Source organism: Anoplophora glabripennis, unplaced genomic scaffold (assembly GCF_000390285.2).
Source record: "Anoplophora glabripennis isolate ALB-LARVAE unplaced genomic scaffold, Agla_2.0 scaffold35, whole genome shotgun sequence".
NCBI classification, from domain to species: domain Eukaryota; kingdom Metazoa; phylum Arthropoda; class Insecta; order Coleoptera; family Cerambycidae; genus Anoplophora; species Anoplophora glabripennis.
The window spans coordinates 345182-368880 of NW_019417117.1; the positions used below are offsets into that span (position 1 = coordinate 345182).

The 23699-nt window shown below is 30.5% G+C and overlaps 1 protein-coding gene across 2 annotated transcripts in view; it reads right to left on the reverse strand.

Annotated features, from left to right (window-relative positions):
* Positions 1-23699, reverse strand: part of LOC108912569 — a 95667-nt gene that overhangs the window by 32636 nt on the left and 39332 nt on the right. The window contains exon 2 of one of the 2 annotated variants that reach the window (XM_018717829.1): positions 22121-22372. In XM_018717829.1, coding sequence (XP_018573345.1) covers positions 22121-22178 — 58 coding nt within the window. In that variant the 5' untranslated portion in view covers positions 22179-22372. Of the gene's footprint in view, positions 1-10637; positions 10725-22120; positions 22373-23699 lie in introns of those variants that run through there. The other variant, XM_018717837.1, reaches the window with a different exon arrangement.

Sequence of the window (23699 nt, forward strand, 5' to 3'; positions counted from 1 at the left end):
TAAAGATATAGATACAAAGCCAGTTCTATTAAAACCGAGGTTGAAACATGATAAGGAATATGGCCATGAATCAAAAGCTTTTAGAGAGTAAGCAAGTACCTATTTACAGATTTCTTTATCCTTCCTTCAAAAATGTTATGTCAGTTTTGACTTGTTACTATTTAAACTACCTTGATGGTTCGAAGCACTATTTATTTAACTTTTTTATTGCCTTTATTTAAGTAGGTACCACTATTATTATTCCTAGTAAATAATTTCAAAGTTTCGCATTGAAGCAAGTAATTAAGTAACCACCTAATGTTTTCACTCAATTCGCTTCCAAAAAATGATGAAACGCTCACGAACTGGTGCATAAAGATTTAATTTTTTGATAACTTCGTAGCAAGAAATCGCGATAGCAGGTACGTTTGTTTCGTAAATCCGGAACCGCACATAAGGTCGTAAACGTCCGTGAGAATTACCTAACAGATGGTTACAAAGCGTCTACGAAATTTGTCCTAGTAACCTCCTTAAATTGAAGAAGAGCATTCACGTATTAATTTAAGCAATAACAATTGGGAATGCAACACGCGGAAAATTCTAGCAATTAAATTATTAATAATATAAATGATTAATAATGCTTGTATTGTGTTAGTAGGCGTCGGAAGTGTTCTACAGATTCACCTGATCCCAATATTATTGAACGTTTTCGGTGAGTGACTGAGATATGATTCTCAAAACGTACCGACGAAACTGACAAGGTGTTTGTATTATTATTTAATGTATTAATGTAATTGAAAAGATAAAAATTAATACACAAAATTTTCCAAAAATAAAGGTTTCTATACTTTTGATATTCCGTAAGTACTGAAATAAACTAGCCTCATTTACTGTTCAAAAAATCGAATATATTATGTTTTATATTACAATATTTAGTTTCCTAACTCCTTATGAAACCCATTGTAACCAATGCGGCAATTCTGCATTAATTTTCGCCATATAAATATATATCTCCATGTGAATTTCCTCAATGGTATAATAGTATGGGCAATATTGCTAATGTTTCGAATAAGACTGTTGCGTATTATCGAAAAAAGGTCGCAAGTATCGCCAGCGTGGAATCTAGGCTACTACAATGTTACTTTCCTGAGAAAATACTCGTTATTATGCAACTTACGTCTGGATGCACTTCAGATGTTGTGTAAGATTGAAATAAACTGCCCAACAATTGTAAAGGAAACGCATTGCCAATATACATACTTTCATAAATCAGTATTCTTAAGAAACATTTATAAAATATAAGTTGAATCATACTTTTAAAGGGCAATTTTCGTACGTGTTAGGTGTAAGCAGAGACACGTAACCATGTACAGGGTGTCCCAAAGTACCCGTCTCGGGCTCATAACAGACGAACGAAAAACGACAGTAAAAATCTGTTAAGAAAATGACGTCATGCACATTTTTTTCCCGCAAATATACCCATTTTTATGATAACTAAAATTATCTATTTTTTATGAACATTTTTTGTGCAGATATTTTTTCTCTATCTCTTCTCCTCAAAAAGTTACAATAACAAACATTATACAAAAATGTATCCTATTGTATTGGAATTAGTCATGATTTAATCAACAGTGCTGTGAAAACAATGGCTTAAACTGCTGTCACAAATCTGTTTATTACGTACATATTAGTTTCTGTTAAATGCTATTTAATGCGTGATAAACAAACTAGTAAATGGTTGATAAAAATGAAAAAATGTTCACAAACAATGGAAAAGTTGACATGATTTTAATTTATGGCAAATGTCAAAAAAATGCCAGAAGAGCTGATACTAGCTTATATCATGAGAGATATTCAGAACGTCAAGCTGTTAACCCAAAAATATTTGCCAGATTAGAACGAATTTTGCGTGCTAACGAAAATGCATTTTCATCACGAAAAGAGAAAGGAATTTCAAAATCAGTTTGTAACAATATTACCATAGCTAGGGTATTACAATATTTTTAGGAAAATCTTAGAAATTCTATACGATAGGCCACTTTTCATTAAATTTAAAAAGAAGCTCTGTGCAAAGAATTTTGAGTTCCAATGGTTACCAAGACTATAGCCTAAATAACTTGTAGGCCATGCAAATAAAATTTTTACTCCAAAAAATTTCTATTCGCGAGATTATTGCAAAATTGTCTAAAGGAACATAATACAAGACATCTCTCATCTCGTGAGTCAAAAAAATTTTAATAGCCAACTTTTCTAATTAAACAAATAAGTGAGGAAAACTGTTTTTTCACTTTACAGGGAAAACCATCAATTTTAGCGAAAAGTGACTTACAGACAACTTGTAGGAAATAAAATTATCTACAAAATGATTAAATTAAAATTGGTTAGTCAAGAAAAAAGTTATTGCAAAAAAACAAGAAAAGTGCCCATATTTTAATTTGTTTATAACTATCGCATTTATTGTTAAAATTTTATAAGACCTATGACAAGTTGAGGGTTTTGTCATACTTTAGATGTCTGCCAAAAGTGAATTTTTACTTCAATTTTACATTTAAATCGTAATTAAACAGCAAAATATTGAAAAAAATAAGTTTACTTTGGCTTAATATAGTATAGTATAGTAAAAAAATAACTATTTAAATGAACGACAGCTTCATTTATTTATTTAATAATAGTAAAATAATTCCGAAATTGAAATTTTAATTAATATTTCGTTTAACAATAACTTTTGTGACATTTTTGTAAATTAAAAAAAAAATAAGTATAAAAGATGCATTTTTCTGGGGTTCAGGGCTATTCTACGAATTCGTAAATATGCCCATTGTTATTTTTTCGTCGAGCTACCCCAGTTTAAAACAAAAAAGAAGTTTCTTCGATGAACAGAAGCCGAGATATTGCAAAATTTTACAGCTCGCATCAATTTGAACTTTGGATTTCACTTTTCTCGCGCGCGCGACTCGCTTGGACGAGCTTCCCCCACCACCACACCGGACATTTTACTTAGCAAGTACCTTCTCTTTAAAGGGCTCGTGAGACGTTAATTTCCCACATTTTTCAATGCAATTCACGGGAAATCCTAGTTTACGTCGTAAACTTTATTTTGCGAAAAATTCAAGTCTTAATGTTTATAAACAATTGGACTACGATTAAAAAAAAATCTTATCTTGGCTCCTGTTGGTCATAGAGGGTGCCAACTATCCATTGCATCTATTTTCGGTGAGGTAGCATAAATAGCAACAATTTTATTCAAATTGTTCATAAGCGAAAAACGCACGGTTTTTTAATGCACAATTTGAGAATGTTAAAACGGTGATATTTATTAATAGGTCGCTTAATTACATCTTTAAGATTAAAATGACGCTTTCAAAATCATGTTTGGTTGAAAATTAACGCCTGTACAGAGGCTTAAAGTTCATAACTTTTAGAGCCTCCGTTATAAACAAATTGAATTGTGCGAAAACTATTCCACCTATAACGCCCATTTTTAGCACACTTTTAAAGTATGACAAAACCCTCAACTTGTCATAGATTTTATAAAATTTTAACAATAAATGCGATAGTTATAAACAAATGAAAAAATGGGCAATTTTCTTGTCTTTTTGCAATAACTTTTTTGTTTATTAACCGATTTTAATTTAACAAGTCTTATTTTGTACATAATTTTATTCCCTACAAGTTATCTGAGAATCACTTTTCGCTAAAATTGATGGTTTTTCCTGCAAAGTGAAAAAACTGTTTTCCTCACTTATTTGTTTAAATAGAAAAGTTAGCTATTAAAATTTTTTGACTCACGAGATGAGAGATGTCTTGTATTTTGTTCCTTTAGACAATTTTACAATAATATCGCGGATAGGAATTTGTTTTTTTGCTTCGACAATTTTCCTGGTCTATTGGAGCACTTATCTCCTACATGCTGAAAAAATACTTAATTATGTAACCCAAATAATGGTTAATACAACACATTATTTGGACAGATGAAAGTCGTTTTATAAGTAATGGCAAGCCAAATAAAAAAAACAAACATTATTGGGCCACTGAAAATCCACACTATGTTAATCCCATTCAAAATCAGGGGATGGTAAATGCATTTAATTGGACCATACTTTTATGAAAATGTATTGAACACTAATACTGCAGCTCAAGTTGAATATGTGATTGCAACACGATGGTGCTCCTCCACATAAAGCTAAAAGAGTTACAGAAAAAAATTCTTTCGAAACTAAGTGGATTGGAATTAATGGACATATAGTAGAATGAACTTCAAAGTCTCCAGACTTAACGCCCCTAGACTATTTTTTATGGGGAACATTAAAAAATCAAGTATATAAAACACCCACGAGAAGTTTGGAGCATTTAAAGCAAAAGATTCGACATGTTTGTGAGAATCTTTCAAGAGAAACATTGTTTAAAGCTACAAGGGAAGTTAGGAAAAGATTGGATAAATGCTTAGTAGGAAAGCATGCATATCGAAAATTTTTTAATGTAATAATCATAATTTTACATTTTGTTTTGTGTTTTGTTATTCGTTATTGTTATATTTATTAGTTACAATTAAAATTGTTTAATATCTATATTTGGTTATCCTATTTAACCGTCATTATGTGTATTGTTTGTATTTTTCTTCATGGAGTGACCTTTTTTAAGAAGAACATAGCAACTAATATGTAAACAAATTTGTGATGTAATGTTGATTAAGTCATGACTAGTTCCAATACAATAGAATACATTTTTGTATAATGTTTGTTACTGTAACTTTTTAAGGAGAAGAAGATAAAAAATAGATAATTTTAGTTGTCATAAAGAATGGGTATATTCGTGGAAAAAAAAGTTGATGACCTCATTTTTTTTATTTTCCGTATTTTGGAAAAAATGTTTTTCAAGTGCAAAACGGACCTCAGCGAGTTCCTATTCACGCCATCTAAACAGATTTTTACTGTCGTTTTTCGTTTGTCTGTTATGGGCCCGAGACGCGAACTTTGGGCACCCTGTAAATAAGATCTTTGCATCTTTAAACACCCCGTAACTCTTTCTGACCTCACAATGTTATCAGTGAAACCCGGACGAACCAAATAGTTACTTACGCAGCTGTGTCAGATACATGGGTTAAAAAAACGCATTTCAGTCAATCGAATTTGGTAACCCTCAGCATTGTTGTGTGCCATGCCATAACAAATGACTGCTGCTCAGCGATCCATATGCCAACTCGATTGCGCAATATGTTTTGATTGATAATTGGATATAGTGAATTATATCGCTAGGCAGCATAGCTGTGTCTTACTTACTAGGAGCTTTACTGAATGGGGTTTGAGCACAGCAACTTGAGAAGAGTTAGTGTCGCCAAATTGTGGGAAAATTCCCTTTTCGTGGGATATTTTGCAAACATTTTTTAATTTCAATATATTGTAGGAAACTTTGAGGGAATATTCTTTAATGTTTAATATTGTTTTTGATAAATTTTATTTCCAAGATTATTATTATTGCAGATGAAGTCCCGCCGAAATAGCTCGCAAACTCAGAGGTATCGATTCGAACACATCTCGTGTGAGGCGTCTCTACGACTTGTTTTTCTTTTTCTTTGAGGTTTAAAATACGGCCCACTGGAGAATCGCAGACATTGCGATGAAGATAATTAACTAGATTGCCCTGTTTAAATATCGTTAGGGAAATCTGGAGAATCGCTGAAGTGTTAGATTTGTTCTACGAGCACGTTCGGTTTCGGAACTTTACTTAAACAAATCACGGAAATTAAATTGAGATAATCACTATTTGCGGATGCAAATTTATAACTGCTCTGAGAAGTAAATTGAGTTAGATACCTACTTTAATGATGTCTGCAGTTTAGAACGTTCCATAATAATGCACACCTCAAAGCTTGACAACAAAAAATTGCATTCCCAAGACGGTTTTAAGTAATTAGATTGGAGTTACGTAATATAAAGCTTTATTTAGATTTATTTAGATACTAGTATTTAACAGTACACACCGACATAAAAAGTTTGCAATTCTGACTCAAGCAGAGCTGCGCGAGAGTGAGAAAGAACGCATTCGGCTAGAAGGAATAAGACGCAGGCGCGGCGATTTGGGATAGAGGCCGCCTGGAGCTTTCCCTTATTGTCTTGGAATTTGTGGCAGACCCAAATCCCTTTCGATTTTCGACAAATTTATACTGTATTCCGTATTCAATGCAACCTGATTATACCCTTTATACTTTTGATTTGTTTGTTTGTCGCCCTTTAGAGTATTGTACAGATTGCGATTGCGAATCATTGTAATATTAACCAAAATTATATCTGATTAAATGAGAGCAAAATTTGTACATTATTTTTAGAAAATAAAATTGTACATTAGAAATTGAAGTCCGAATGGTAAAAAACCTAACCTTAAAAAAATTAGAACTTAAAAAGCAATAGAAATGTAGCGTAACTAGCGCCCTCTATTAAATATTCAAAAAATAATTAGACCAGCGTATTTAGCATCCTTAAAAACCCCGGAGTACCAAGTTTCATAAAAATATTTCGCACCATTTGGAAATTTTCGTAAAAATTCTATTTAAAAAGTTTTACTTTGTCGCTCTGTATCTCGAAAACAAGAGGAGATAGACATGTAGTTCATAAGACAAAAAAATATTACTTTATGTCGTACTATCACCTCCTGTATTTACGGGCGGTCTTTCTGAAACACCCAGTATTTTCCGTTTTTTAGATTATTTTCTTATTACTGATTGTAATTAAATTGTCAAGTTAGCACTTCTTGAGGATCTTAAAATTGTCACTTCATAAGAACATTTGATTTAAAAAAAAACTTTTCTCTAGAACACGGTAAAGTTATTATAAAATACCATTTATAGTAGAATATTTTTTATTAATATAATACTTTTAGTAAATCTAGTAGCGAAAATTCATAAATATTTACTGGTTCTATGGCAATATTGACTTTGTCGTGTATCGTTTGTGGAAGGTCAGTAAATAAAGCAGAATATTGTGCAAATTGTCAAAACAAATAGATAACTGCTATTAGAAAAAGAAATTTCAGAAAGAAACATATATACAGGATGTTCCATTTTGTAAAACACGTATTTCCAAAATGCAGTATTCATCTGCTTTTTTACATACTTATTTCTTTGATATCGCAAGAAAATTTTCTAAGACTAATCTTGTAATTTCTTTTTAAATAGAAGATCGATAAAGATAAGAGGGATGTAATCTCACGTGAAAGTCCCCGTATATAATAAAATATAAGTCAAATCATCTCAAGTTTTTAATAAAAAGTATTTGTTATTGTTATTTCAAAACACTGTGTTTAATTTATGAATCTCATTGTCAATAATCTCTGATATTCATCTCAACTGATTCATTTGATTAGTTAAACTAAATACAATCTATCTGCTACGATATGACAACAGAACGCTAGGTGCATATAAAACAAAAGGCCAGCCCTTCATATTTTAAAAATAATTTAATTTTCAGTTTATCGTCTTACGAGAAGGTCATTATTTAACTTTCTTTGTAAAGTATTAATTTTGGTATCGAAATAGTTTAATTTTGCAGTAAAATTTAAAATAGATTTAGTTCATATTCTAATTATAAATTGTTCTTTGCATGTTCAAATATTGTTTTCGTAGGTACTGCAAACATATTTATTTCAAAACTACCAGTTCCTTAAAATATATATATATATTTAAAATTTAGTATTAATGTAGGAATTATTCAAGACAAATGTAGCATATTATAATCAAACTTATGTTTTCTTGAAAGAAAATTGTAGGTCACAGAATGGCGTAGGTAGGTTAATTGTATACATTGTACNACAGTGTATATGTATATTTACAATTTAGTAATAATGTAGGAATTATTCAAGACAAATGTAGCATATTATAATCAAACTTATGTTTTCTTGAAAGAAAATTGTAGGTCACAGAAGGCGTAGGTGGGAAGTAGCACATTAGATGGAGCCAGCACGCTCTATGTATACACATCTTCTTGTGAGTAACGACACTAAAGCAGCTGGATCGTTCTAAAGACATAATGATGAAGACCATCAATAAGTCCCAAACCGACCTATGTCTGGTTGGTTAAACATATGAACGATCCTAACTGTTGTACTAGGTGTTGTGAGTTTGAAACAAAATATTTTTTATTACTGAGCACTATTTATATACACTAGGGATTGCAAAAAAAATAAATATATCGGTATATTGAATCAAATAATATATTGAATTAGTATATCGATATATTCGATATATCAAGAAATTTCTTTCGCGTGCGCGTACTATTTCTTAAAGTTACACTGTCCTGTCCTGTCCTGACCAATGGCAGGTTCAAACCCATTACAATGTAGATATTAACAAACATTTTCAGATTTTTTTAAATTTTTTTATTAAAGAATTTATCTTTTTTTCGATGGTTCTCTCTATCCTACACAAAAGTAAACCAAAACCAACTTGGTGCTGGTGATAAAGATTTGGAAAACTGATTTCTCACTACACTGAAAGCATGAAACACAACAACAAACAATTACGAAAAAAATTCGTTCTGCGTTTGGTAACAATTTTCGACCTTCCCCGTTCTGACCTCGTCAACCACAGCCGCGTTGATCAGATCGAACTCGTAATTTCACAGTGCACTGCGCCCCACACATTTTGCATGGAATACATCTCTAGATCTGACCTACTTCCCAAACGCATAAAAAAAACAAGCAGTTGTTAGAGAAACATAAATTATTCATTTTTTTATTATGTAGTGTCCTTTATGGTAACAGATACAGAATCTGGAACGCGAAACATTTATAATAAAAATGTAAATTTAATAGCCTTAGAGAATGTTGCATTATTATCATCTCTATCGTGAATTGTAATTTATTGGCTGAAAGTTAGTATAAAAACAACAGCTGGATGATACTGTTATTATTTCAGAGATTTGGTAGTATATCCATCAGCTCAATAGATTAATGCGATCTTCAAAATATTAATACATCAATTCATCTACTTCCATTTCCAACATAAAACATCGAATTGATCTAACCTGATACCTATATAAAAATAAAATGATATTACAATATTTGATAATCCATCATTTACACTGCCTACTAACGATGTTATTTAGCCAACTTTTTATTCGGAATGAATTAAAAGAAAGCTGTTTTTTGAACTGGTCTTCTAAGAGGCGTTGGCGTCTGCGTCATATTAATAACACTTCAATTACTCCCACGAAACAACAGAAAAAGTTCAATTAAACTAATTTTTTTGAATTCTCCTTTCACTGAAATGATTTATATTCTCAACTTTGGAACTGATAGATGAAATTCAGCGGCGTCGGGATAAAAAACATAGTCGAATTTTTTGTGACACCTTATACAGGGTGGTTATTGGGTAAATTCCGATAATAAAAGAGATGATACTTAAGAAAAAGTGGAAGTTACAAAATAGAGTACAAAATTTTAGAAAAAAAGATACAGAAAAAGGAAAATTTTGGTACGTATCTAGTGGTATGAAGAAATCATAATTTCTGGTCAATCAAATATATCGCCCTGGACGATGCGATGGAGCAAGAATATATTTATTGGTGTACCACTTATTTTTTCAAGCTTTGAAAAGATTCGGAGGAATTTATTCGGCAAGGACAGTCATCCAGTAACAATGCTTGCGCTATCAGAATGTAAAACGGATAAAACTGATATCATTTTTAAATCTTTAAATGTACATTAAATAATGCACACCTTTTTCGAGCACGTACTTGTTTCCAGATGGTCGTATACCTCGTTAACTTGGTACAGCATCTTCCAAATAAGATGTCATGCCTGTTTCTTATATCAGTATATTTTATAAGAGTTCCAATCTCTTTAAACAACTGATGGATGTTTGAGAAAGTTTTTATCTATATAAATAAAAATTAAATGATTTTCGTTGGTAAGCGCATCACTTGAGAACTTCTGGACCGATTTGGCTATTTTTTTCGTAATAGTCCGAATAAGGTTTTTAGGAAAAAAAACCTTATTCAGTTTCCATAGCGATGGAACGAACTCTTTGTGGCTAAAATGCGATAAAATGATGTTTTTGAGTTAAAGTTAAAGAAGCAAAATTGTACTATGGTAACTTGATCTAAATCGATTTATTCCGACACAAGGCAGCTACCCTTGAAGTATGTCACATTATTTACTGGTAACTCTGTATAAATAAATATTTTTTTTTACTGTAGCTCGAGGTGGCGCCCTCTACGCAGCGTCAAAAGCAATGACATATTTAAATTTATCATCCTAAAAAAAACCCTTTACCCCAAGTTTTATGGCTACATTCAGATCTATTTCGCCACGGCTAGACTCCGCCTTTAGGAAATTTATTTGTACCTGTTTATGTACATATTTTCTAATAAAGACATTTATTATTATTATTATTTAAAAATTATTCCTAAAAAATCGAAAAAAATAAAAAACTTTGACACCCTGTATATCGAAAACCTAAGCATTTGTGGTCACATGTTTATAGGAAAAAAAAATTCTTATTTTGACCTCAAAAATACGCCATTAAATTCTTTGTACTGAATTTTGTATCACCCTGTATAAACATATTTTTAGTTGTGTATAATTTTTTTTTTTATTAATATGAATGATTGATGAATTTGTCTGTGAAAGAATTTATATGATAACTATAACATTTCAAAACTTACCAAACAGTAGTAGTAACAGCTTAATATCCATTATCACACCATGTTTGAATGATCTAATTATAACAAACTAATACGTACTAATACGAATAAAATTCATAACTGGCAATAGCTGAAAGTTAAACAACAGGTGACTTTGTCTTATCAAGCGTATTTAAAACCATCTAATTCCAATATAAATAATTTTTTTGTAAGCAAACACAATATTTTTTCTTTAAAATACTGGTTATTTACTTACACATTTTAATAGAAAACCATATATAAATAAATTAAAGATTAGAGACTAAGCATTTTTAATGAATGATATTTTGGGGAACAATTACTCTGTTAGTTACACCTCCATCCAAAATTGAATTACACCCACAATATCTAGTAAATACCTAAGATCAGCAGAATCTCCAGAAATCGAACTAAATAGTTATCATCAGTCTGCTATAGATGAAACGAACGACAATCGAAAACAATTACTCTACTAGCTAGAGCCATGTCCAGCATTTACTTGCGCAATATCTATTAAAAACTAAGATCATTCGTCAGCCAAACCAGCAGACGCAGACCGCTTTCCCACAATATCATTAGTTAAAAAAATTATTTCGCCTAATGCAGCAGCTATGCTTTCATATGACTTACAAATTTGTAGGTCGCTCTGTGCCAGTGTGCGTTGCTTTTTATTAGTAGGTATTGGCAAGATATAGCATACGTTATATGTTGTATATACCTGCACATATGTATTTTCACGCTTTCCAATGTTAATATTTCCCCTCGTCTATTCATCTAAGATATAAGTAAATTTCTAAAATGTATATGTAGATATATCATCAATATAATAACACACTAGCAACTGAAATTTTAATAATACATTACTCAATATTTATTATCTCATAAATATGTTGTTAAGAACATTTTCACTTTTCCCTCTATTAATAAATAGACGTAGACAGAAATGTTACTTTCTTATCTAACCATCTAGACATAAGTAAAACCTCGTAAAATTTTCTCTCATCCGTAGAATGTTAATTAACTTTATAGTGTTGGGTAAGTTATAAAAAATAACGAGTTATATTTCGCCACAATTAATGGGTTCTTCCATGTGGCGAACATGTAAAAGGAAGAAATTTATAAAAATTATGGTTCAACTAGGTATATTTCGGCCAAATCGTGAAAATAATTGTGTGTTTGGTTGTTTCATTATTATAATACCCCCCTGTATTATCAAATGTCGTAACTGCAGTTTTTTGAATTTTTAAATAAAGAGTAACAAGTTTTTTTAATATAATTTTTATACGATAATTATTACATTATTACATTAGTAAGCTGTATCATTGGACTAATATTTAGGTTTTTTATTTGTTTTATAGTCTGTAGACATCGGAATATTTGTGACGACAATCAAATAAACAAACAGTAGTAATTTATATCATGGCAATACAAGTTGCGATTTTTTCAACTTTTTTATATTAGGAGTAAATAGGAAATAATATTTTAAAATTTAAAATATCATTCCTAATTATTTCCCAAGACCACCTTGGATACATCGTTTTTCAATAAGAACTATTTTTTACTTTCTATTAAAATTTATTTCTATGTTAAATTTATTTGCCAGTTGTTCTATTTTTAGATCAGTCGACTTTCTTTTTTTTTTAAACTTCATTTGAATCAAAAACTAATAATTTGCATAAAAAAAAACTATGAACTTTACAGAATTAGACCTAAATTAGATATCAAATTGAACCTAATTAAATGAAGGTCTTGTCACTTTCCTTGAAAAATTTATACCGACAACTCATTGCACAGAAAATATTACATAATTTTGATGAAGAACCTTGCTAATGGAAAAGATATGTAAACGGTAACCTTTTGCAATATTTGAACCTCAATGAACGATTAGAAATTGATGCATAAAAAAACATCTATTAAGTAAGTTGTTTACAAAGAGCTGTCTACAATATGAATTATTATTTCATTGGACGCACTTGTACCGTTCTTCTTAATTTGTATGTACATTTGATGGATAAGGTACCACTCCTTAATAAGTTTATTAACTCACTATAAATAACTTTAAAGTACACGCAAAAAAAATGTCTTTCTTCAAATGTACAACATTTGATGTATACTAGCGTATACATATTTTCTTCTTCCAAGAAAATTATTTATTTATTTAAATACTTTAAATTTCTACGCAAAAATATAATATCTTACTTTAAAAATAGGCAACCTTTAAACTAAATATTTGATACTTACGGTTAAACGAATTCTATTCTTAATATTACGATCTACATAGATTTTATAAAAACATGTTTTGTATATTAATGTATCGTTTGTTTATACATATATTGTATATAATCAGTAATAAAATATATTTTGTTTCAAACTAACAACACCTAGTACAACAAGCTAGGATCGTTTGTAAGTTTAACCAACGAGACATAGGTCGGTTTGGGACTTATTGATGGTCCTCATCATTATGTCTTTAGATCGATCCAGCTGCTTTAGTGTCGTTACTCACAAGGAGATGTGTATACACAGAGCGTAAGTGGCTCCATCTATCGTGCTACTTCCCATCTACGCCATTCTGTGACCTGCTACAATTTTCTTTCAAGAAAACATAAGTTTGATTACAATATGCTACATTTGTCTTGAATACTAAATTTTAAATATACGTATATATTTTAAGGAACTGGTAGTTTTGAAACAAATATGTTTGCAGTTTATGGTGAACTCTAAGAGATATTATAGCTAAAGTCCGAGATAATAAATTTCAAGACTATAAAAGAATTAAATTATATAGGTATTATTTACAAATAATATAAATTCTAAGAAAAATTATAGATTATAGCAAATATTTCACATAGTTTGACGAAAGTATATACCATTTGAATAGAATAAAATAACAAATAATTTTATTTAAAATTTGATCCAAATACTTTTTTTTCAGTGTAAAATTGCACCAATACGTTGCCCACCCAATAATACAACTCAAGATTATTCACAATCCTTACAAGATTTTGTTAAAATATGTCAATCAGTCCTATGAATTCTGAGCCTGCTAGTATTTCGAAGTGACTATATTGTTTTGGTATATATTGGATATTTTTTAATAATTATAATTTTACATAAATATATTCATATATTTTTCTTCCTCTACAAAGACATTATGTGTGTTGCCAGTGTCAAAATACCCATTACACGCCGCGTTAAATAATATGTTACAAATGGAATAATAATAATTTTGAACAATAAGAATAGAATACAATAGTACAAAAACTTAAGTAACAGCTTCTATTGTATGTATACTCTTGGTAATAAATGTAATTATAATGTAGGTGTAAAAAGCTTAAACAAAGAGTAATTTTCTTTAAAATGACTACTGCCCCTTTGTTCCATGCAATATCCTCTTTTTTTTTAAGCAAGTTTTTTGTTACGAAAACAATAAAACCACTATTTATCGCTAAAATGACATAACACAGGATTTAAATATTATATTATTCATATTGCACACAGAAAGAGTTCGTCTAATCTAACCAACAATAAATAGTTAAAAGAATAGAAATAGTAAATTGATAGTGATATATTTCTTCAAAATTATAATCGAGTGAATTAAAAAACATAAATTATTTCTACTAAATTAACAAAATTATAAAATCATTAGCCTCATTCATCTTGGTTTGTAAATAATTATTATCATTTACATAAATTGTAAAGTCAACATTAGATTTAAAAACGTTAATTCTAGATTCTTAATAACTATACAAATTCGATGGGTTTCCAGTACGACATGCTCCAAATATTTTAAATAAAAATCCTTTTTGTGGCCAGTTCAATTACTAAGTAAGATTTGTCGCAAAATTTCTATCCAAGCGTATTAAATCATGAATTCGGTGTAAACTGTTGATTTCTAACTGTAATCGAATTTAGATTCGTCTTTGAAATTTTCTATTTGAGTTACAGAGACTTAACCCCAAAAAAATATTTAAAAATGAACACAAAAAGTGCTTCCCTCAGTTTTACTTGAGTTTCTTAGTAAATGAATAACATAATGACGACATATTCCATTTATTTTTTTATTTTTCTTTGTTAATTTAAATTAAACAAATGCTTACCATATCACAAACCTGTTTCAGTTAAGGTGGAAGATACAATGAAAAAATTAAAAGTGATTATAATACTAGTTTCTATTTCATAAGGTATGTCGAAGCACAGAGTATACAGAGGAGAAACATCCGTATCATGGGTATTTAATGAGCAATGGGAATACCAGCTAACCAAATAAATAAACAAACAGCAGCAGTCGAAATTTCTACTTTCATTTTAAACAAATATATAAGTGCTTTAGGCTAGTATCTGTAATTAGATGTTTGCTACCACTTACACTGAGAAAATTATTATCTAATATCAAACTAATTTGTCAGTTAAATATAATCAAAAATACGTATTATAATATCTCAATATAGAACATTTGCATAAAACCTGCTTTTTTCAAGATTTCAAACTTATTATATTCAAACTTAGAATTAGTTTAGAACAAACGGAAATGATTTAATGCAAACTAATGTTTCTCTCAGTGTAGCAATGAAAATTAATTACTGTTCTTGGCAAAAAATCACTTTTCCGATAAAAAGTTACTCTGGTCAACATAAATAATGATACTTGTCCTCAAGAAAAATATTTTAACCTCGACAGGTGAATGTGCAATAACGTTTTCATTATTTAAAACTGATTTGAATTTTAGAACGTAATATGGCTCCAATCGTATTAACTAGGACATAATTAAGTATATTAATAACACCAGTCTCATAATGATTAATATAGACACTTATTGTTTAATGACAATTACTTCAAATATTATTTTATTGTCAATTGTTAGTTCTCGGCATAACTAATGACCAAGAAAAAAATAGTTAGACATCTAATCCTTCCATCATTCACCCAATATAACTTTTATTTACTAAAACTATTTTGCAATTATACCCTTGAAACAACAATTAACCGTCAATTATTGCGTATTATAATTTGTGTTCTGTGTAATTGTCTAATACAAAAGAAAGCTCCAATCGTTCTTATGATAATATCGATTATTATACATTATTGGCGATTTTAATTATAATTTCCTGATCCTGATTCCAAACGTGCTTAATCACCGCGTTTTCGTAGAAATTCTAAAATTCCGTAGTAATCTCCACTTTCTATCGGATAAAACAACGACCTACGCTGATTTCAGCGGTTTTAGTTGCTCGTTTTCTATAGGCGCAATGTTAAGGTTAAGAGAAACCAGATCTTATTGAAATATGTAAAGTGAAAGATAAGTGAAAATAGTGGTCAATTAGAAAAGATCTAATAGTTTTACTGAAAATCAACCGATAGATACATTCACAATATACAGGGTGTTTCAGGATTGAGTCGACAAACTTTAAGGAGATATTCCTCATAAAAAAATAAGAAAAAAATCAACTATAATTTTTTTTCCAGAGACGCTTGATTTTCAAAATATAGGGCGTTAAAGATTAAAAAAAATCGAATTTTTTAAATAACTTCTAAATGAAGAAGGCTATTTAAGCCAAATTTAGCATGACATATCTTCTTATAACATACCATTTTTCCGTAGAAGTAGAAGTCCCGCAAGCAACCAGTGGCGGAATTATGGGGACTACAAACCGCCTGAAAAAATTTAGGAGTATTGCAAGGGTCGTCACGTTGTCGCATTACGACATAGTCACATTAGATGTTAGGTACTTAAATATTTCTATTGTTTTCATCAACATCATATTTTTTCTAAAAAAAAACACCCTATGTCTCAAAAACGAAGCATCATCTAAATAATTTCAATACTATTGGTTAGACCCAAGGGAAGGGGAGACAAAAAGACTTATTTGACTCACACATACTCGAGACTAAGACCAATTTTAATAGGTTCTATATTTTTTTAGGTTTTATGAGGAACGTCTTCCTAAAGTTTATCGACAAAATCCAGAAGCACCCTTCCGAAAAATCAATTTTGCCATGAAACTATAAGAGTTAGGAAAAAAGTGAATGTACACTTTTTGTCAACAACACACTGTTCTATCTAAAAACAGCATCATTTTTTATTTTCAGTAGGGCCGTATTAATTTTTTTTATAATTTAATGAGTCTGAGTCCCCGTAGCTCGCCACTGGTTGCTTGCGGGACTTCTACTTCTATGAAAAAATGGTATCTTATAAGAAGATGTGTCATGCCAAATTTGGCTTAAATAGCCTTCTTCATTTAGAAGTTATTTAAAAAATTCTAATTTTTTTTAAAATCTTTAACGCCCTATATTTCGAAAATGAAGCGTCTGGAAAAAAAAATTATACTTGATTTTTTTCTTATTTTTTATGAGGAATATCTCCTTAAAATTTGTCGACTGAAAACCTTGTATATTTATAGTCGTAATAATCACTCTGTATGTACGAGTATAGTCGTGATGAACTTGCATGTTACAAACTTGAAGAGATTTATATCACTTTAACAAACGTCCAGTATTTTCTATTACCCATTGAATCTGATGGCTGATTTCCCATTTCCTTTAAACTCTATGTGCAATTATTGGGGTCATTTAGAAAGGCTTAAACAGCTAAACAATCGAACACAATGCTGCCGTTACTAATTAACCCCTTGCTCTTATAAACAGTCATACTAGACTGGCAAATGCGATTTGTATGTTAAAATCTGCAAATTATTTAAACTGCTTACAGATTTGCATATGACTAGTTAAAGTGAAAGAAGGGAATTCTTGAAAAATGTTATAACCACCTTGAGTTCTGTTAGGTATATTAAAATATTTTAATAAAGGAGTAAAGTCTTATGTCTATAAAGGGTGGGAAAATCAAAAATAACATTGTACTAATAGATATAGATAGAGCCGAGGTAATCCTTTTACAGTTTTTTCAGATCTAGTAGAATGTAGTATACTTACAGATACTGTGAATATTCATATTTACAATATATATATATATATATATATATATATATAGGGTGATTCAAAAAACCGCTGANTACTCAAGGCCAGTTATATATATATAAAGGTATAATTTCAGGAAACGGTAGAAGAAGCGACTACATGTAGAAAAAGTTAAGTCGAAGCCTGATTGTAAGAGAGATTTCCAAAATATGACAGAAACTATCATTTGTTTACTAGTTTACTAATTCATAAAACTCGTGTAAGCAAGCAATTAAATACATATAATGACCATATATCACCATTTTAAAATTGCTACATTATAATTACTAGTTAAAGTAATACAGAATTTGTAGAATTGTATTAATTTCAATTATTATTCACTACTTATTGATTTAAATTTACTAAATTTTTTACAGTGCTTTAGCATACTTTAGTTTTGTAATATACCTATGCAGACGTGGTAAGTGTTATGCGTCTTGGTTATGAATAATTTATATACAATGTGGTGTTCAAATTTCTTATTTACTGGAACTCGTTAGTTATAAAATAAAAATAAAGTTAATGTTATATTTTTTTAAAACCTGACCTAGGCCAACTTTTTTATTTGAATTGATAGACTAATACTTCCAAATGCAAAGTTGTAGGAAATAACTAAGAAAAATTTACAAATAATTCTTTCCGGTGTTGCCAGATTTCTGTAGTAGATACTAAAACGATATTTTTTTAAGTGGCAACACCGTATTTTTTTAACTTAATTTGAGAAACCTTCAAATTCTAAATAAAAAATGTCACATTTTTTTATTGGAGTAGCCGTTTTAGAACAATCAGCAAAAACAAAGAAAATAATCTGCAGTCGGCAGGAACTAAAAGAAGCTAACATAGCTATAGTAGGCCTTGAATATTAAACAAAAATTGTGTTGTTTAAAAGGAGCCATCGTTATTGTGCTATCATTGTGTTATTTGAAAGTTGTATTTGAATGTGTATAAAAACAATTTAATTAAGTTGTTAAAATGATTTTGCAGATCCTTGTGCACACACTACCAGTTGTTTTTAGTTTTACTAAGTTATTTCTTAAAAACTCCGGATTTGGATAATGTTTATCGGGATATCTTCCGTGGAATTCAGCGCACGCATTGCCACCAAAATGAAAAATTAATTCAACTTTCTCTTGTGGATTAAATAACTTATTCATCTTAGCACCTGAATAAAAACGTTATTTTTTATACACATTCAAGTACAACAGCTGTCAAATGATAGTACTATAATGATGGCCCCTTTAAAACAGCACAATTTTTGTTTAATTTCCAATTGCATAGCAATTTTTAATTGCTATGTTAGCTTCTTTTAGTTCCTGCCGACTACAGATTATTTTTGTTGTTTATGCCGATTGTTCTAAATCGACTTATCCAATAAATAAATGTGACATTTTCTAGTTAGAATTTGAAGGTTTGTCAAATTATGTTAAAAAATACGGTGTTGCCATGAAAAAAAATGTCCGTTTTAGTAGCTACTATAGAAATCTGACAACACCGGAAAGAATTATTTGTAAATTTTTCTTAATCAAATTATTTCCTACAACTTTGCATTTGGAAGTACTAGTCTATCACTTCCAATAAAAAATTTGACCTATGTCAGGTTTTAAAATAATAGCACTGTATATTATAATATATGCAGCCATGAGAATTTATAATGATCTTCAATAATAATCTTTTCTATGTTCTATATTGATTACACTTCAATAATGTTTTTTTTATTACATGGATATACTCTTTTCTTACACTTATGCTTTTTTCATTGTATAAATATAATTTGTAGTTCTATAGTATGTATACATTTTTTCAGTGCCACCCGAGACAACTTCTATAAAATTTCTAAACATTACAAATGTATTTTAAAAATTTTCAACAACAATACAGTAGCTATAGTTACAGTACAAAATCAATGACATTTTGAAATTTTTGTCTCCACAATTTTGTGTGTTCGTTTTGGAGAAATAAGAAATTAATTTCACAAAATTATAATTTTTAATACAGCATTTTAAGCTATTTCTTGGTAATACATGACACAAATTGTAGTTTATACAGGGTGTATCTAAATAACACCGAAAAAATTCAAGGGGCGATTCTCCGATGAAAATTAATAGAGGTACTTGATATAAAATTTTTTGAAAAAACCCTTCCCTGAAAAGTTACGCCCCTCCTAAAATTACAAAAAAAAATTGTTTTTCTTTTTTATCTTCCATGTACATCAAGTTAAAGAAACCAAACTTGGTGAACATTATTTGTCAATAAAACTACACTTTTTGAATTTTTTTCAACCCTGAACTATTTTTGTAAGGGGTTGAAATAATCAACCCCTATGACATTTTTTCTTATAATTTTTTTTTCGATAAAATTTTTTCCTTTTAAAAAATATGTCTAAAAAACCCCATTCATTTACTAACTTTTTGATCTCTTCAAGTTTCTTCGAAAAGTTAAGGATTTATGACAAAAAAAATAAATGTATTGTAATGTATTTTTAAAAAGATGAGCTGTTTAACGCGAGTGTATTTTGCCGAAAGATCTAGTGGCCTGTTCTTTACAATGGAATCCGTAGAAACAAATGTCAATGTCATTTATTGTCATATTAAATAACATTTTATTAAAAAACACTCAACCAAATAGTTGACCTATGATTCTACTAGGCTAAGAAGTTTGGAACTTAGACTAAAAGTGAACAAATGATGAATAATGTTATAACAGTAACAAAAAATAAAAATCTGTCGGATATTGACAATACAATCTACAAAAAATGTTGAAAATGATTGCCTTCAGCTTCAATACAAGCATCTACTCTTGTTCTCATAGAATTGCGTATGCGTTCAAATATTCCTGGTGAATTTTTTATCGTTTCACACCCTGCTACAATGCGGTTTCGCAAATCATTGATATCTTCAACTGGCCTTGAGTAGATCAAAGATTTCAGATATCCCCATATGCAAAAATCCAAAGGATTAAGGTCAGGGGAGCGGGCTGGCCAATTTACATATCCTCCTCGACCTATCCATCGATTGGCATACACCTCATCCAAGTGACGTCTTGCACGTATACTAAAGTGGGCTGGTGCACCGTCGTGCATAAACCATAAACGTTGCCTAATTTGAATGGGAACTTCTTCAAGAATAATAGGTAATTCTTCGAGAAGATGACAATATGAGTCACCATCTAATCGTCGTGGAAGAAAATAGGGACCAATTAAATGATCGTCGATAATTCCGAGCCACACATTTAATGAAAATTGATACTGATGATTTCCTTCAAAAAAGTCATGAGGATTTTCCTCAGCCCAAATATGATTGTTACGAAAATTTCTAATACAGTCTCTTGAGAAATTCGCCTCGTCAGTAAATAAAATATTTCTTAAGAACTGCGGCGCTTGGCCGATCATATTAATAAGCCATTGACAAAAAACCACACGTGGTAAAAAATCTCGAATCAGTAACGACTGCACCCGTTGGAGATGATAGGGATATAACTGTTGTTCTTTTAAAATTCTAAAAACTACCGAATGGCTTACATTTAGGACACGAGCTATTTTCCTGGTACTAGTTTCTGGGGATTCCTCAATTAAATTAAGTACGGCTTCATCGACAGCTTCAGTTCTAACTTCTCGGCTACGGCCACAGTCATGACTTCTCTTTTCAAATTTTCCAAGTTCCCGCAAGCGTTGGTGAATATTTGTGAACGTAGTATGGTGGGGTAATCTACGCTCTGGGTACTGTTCAGCATAAAGTCTTTGCGCTTCCAATGCATTACCGTTAGCATACCCATATGTAAAATGCATATCTGCCATTTCTAAATTCGAATAGTTAACCATATTTTCGGTTTATTAACTAATATTTTCTACACAAAATCATGAAACTTGTGAAATAGTAAGAAACAGTAACAATAAATGACATTGACATTTGTTTCTACGGATTCCATTGTAAAGAACAGGCCACTAGATCTTTCGGCAAAATACACTCGCGTTAAACAGCTCATCTTTTTAAAAATACATTACAATACATTTATTTTTTTTTTTCATAAATCCTTAACTTTTCGAAGAAACTTGAAGAGATCAAAAAGTTAGTAAATGAATGGGGTTTTTTAGACATATTTTTTAAAAGGAAAAAATTTTATCGAAAAAAAAATTATAAGAAAAAATGTCATAGGGGTTGATTATTTCAACCCCTTACAAAAATAGTTCAGGGTTGAAAAAATTTCAAAAAGTGTAGTTTTATTGACAGATAATGTTCACCAAGTTTGGTTTCTTTAGCTTGATGTACGTGGAAGATAAAAAAGGAAAACAATTTTTTTTTGTAATTTTAGGAGAGGCGTAACTTTTCAGGGGAGGGTTTTTTCAAAAAATTTTATACCAAAGACCCCTATTAATTTTCATCGGAGAATCGCCCCTTGAATTTTTTCGGTGTTATTTAGATACACCCTGTATATTATATAATATTACAAATATTGTAATTTAATAAATTTCTTCTCATGGTATTACTAAAACTGTTGAAATGCAGTTGCACCGATTGTCTCCCAAACACACTTACCAAGTGAAAAAAATCCTATGACCCAAACACATGATTTAATGTACATGTAGGACATCATTGTTCGTCTGAGATCTGTTCCTCAACCATAATATCACTGAACCCGATTCACATCACTAACACAGCACTGAACAGGCATCAAACTCCGACACTTTTAATTAGCGTGCAGCTCATTAGTAAATCATATTAATTTTTCACTAATTGAGAGAGGTTTCGTCAGTGGTGATTCGCTGCTTTCCAAAGTGCCGGTCTTTCCTGTAACAGAAATTAATGTAATTAGTAAATTACTATGTTTGTGAGGTAATGGTCGTTTGATTCACGTAATTTATTTTAAAAAAGGCGGCTGATTAGCCTCGATGTAAATGTGCCTTCCTGACCTTCTCCAATTGAGAAATTAGCCGTTTTACGCTTAAAACAGGATGCACAGACTACTTCATACATACATATAAGCAGGTCCAACGGGGAATGAGATTTCTAGACTAAATGGAATAAAATACGAAATTCATATTGAACAGTATTATAGTGAGAATAGATCAAAAATGAAATATTTTCCGTAAAAATGCCATAAATCTAGACTTGATTAGTGTTTCGACTCAGTAGGAGATAATTACTTATATATTATTTTGCAAAATTCAAGATGGCGGATCCAAGATGGCCGACCAAATTTTCAAGAACTAACAGATTCGCGCCAAATTTGGTATACGGGGGTTTTCGGATGCGCTGATCAGTACAGTTCGGGGTTTTCGTCGACTAGTCATAGGCGTATTAATCGTAAATAAATAAATGAACAGGTAGGTATAAAAAAATAAATAAATTTTCGTATTTTATCAGCGAAAGGTCGTTTTTTACCCCTTGGCGCTTTCGACATTATTAGAATATTAAAACACGTATACACGAAGCAAACGCGAAGCCAATAACTACCGTTATTACCGGTTTCGTACGATGCGCTGTAGCGAAAGGCCGACGCGACGATTATGATCATCCGACCGAGTCACGAACTCTAATGATCACGAATTCAAGGTCAGAATAGCGAAATTTATTTTGTAATATTTTGTTTACTTTATAACCTGAGTACCCAGTCATGTTTTAACCTTCATTTTTTCGGCTATATCTTGTTCTTTTTTCTGTAAAAGATCTATTCACGGGTTTTCTGCCTAATCTCAGGTAATAAAGTACATAGGTGATTGATTAAATTTTTAAAAACGAATTTTGTAAATCTGCTGTCGAATTCGTGATCAACGACCCCGGAAAACCCCGTATACCAAATTTGGCGCAAATCTGTTATTTTTTGAAAATTTGGTCGGCCATCTTGGATCCGCCATCTTGAATTTTGCAAAATTGACCTCGGATTCGTTCTCAGCAACCCTGAAAACCCCCGTATACCAAATTTGGAGCGAATCTGTTATTTTTTGAAAATTCGTAATATCTGACCTTCATTAACCCGTTTTTTTTTGAGGTTAAAATGTTCGGCGGGGTCTTAACTACATAAATGAACATTTGAATACAGAAAAAAAAATTTGTGTATTTTTCCTAACACTTTTTCGTGAATTTTTGCTATCTTCGACCTGTTTTTTGAGGTTAG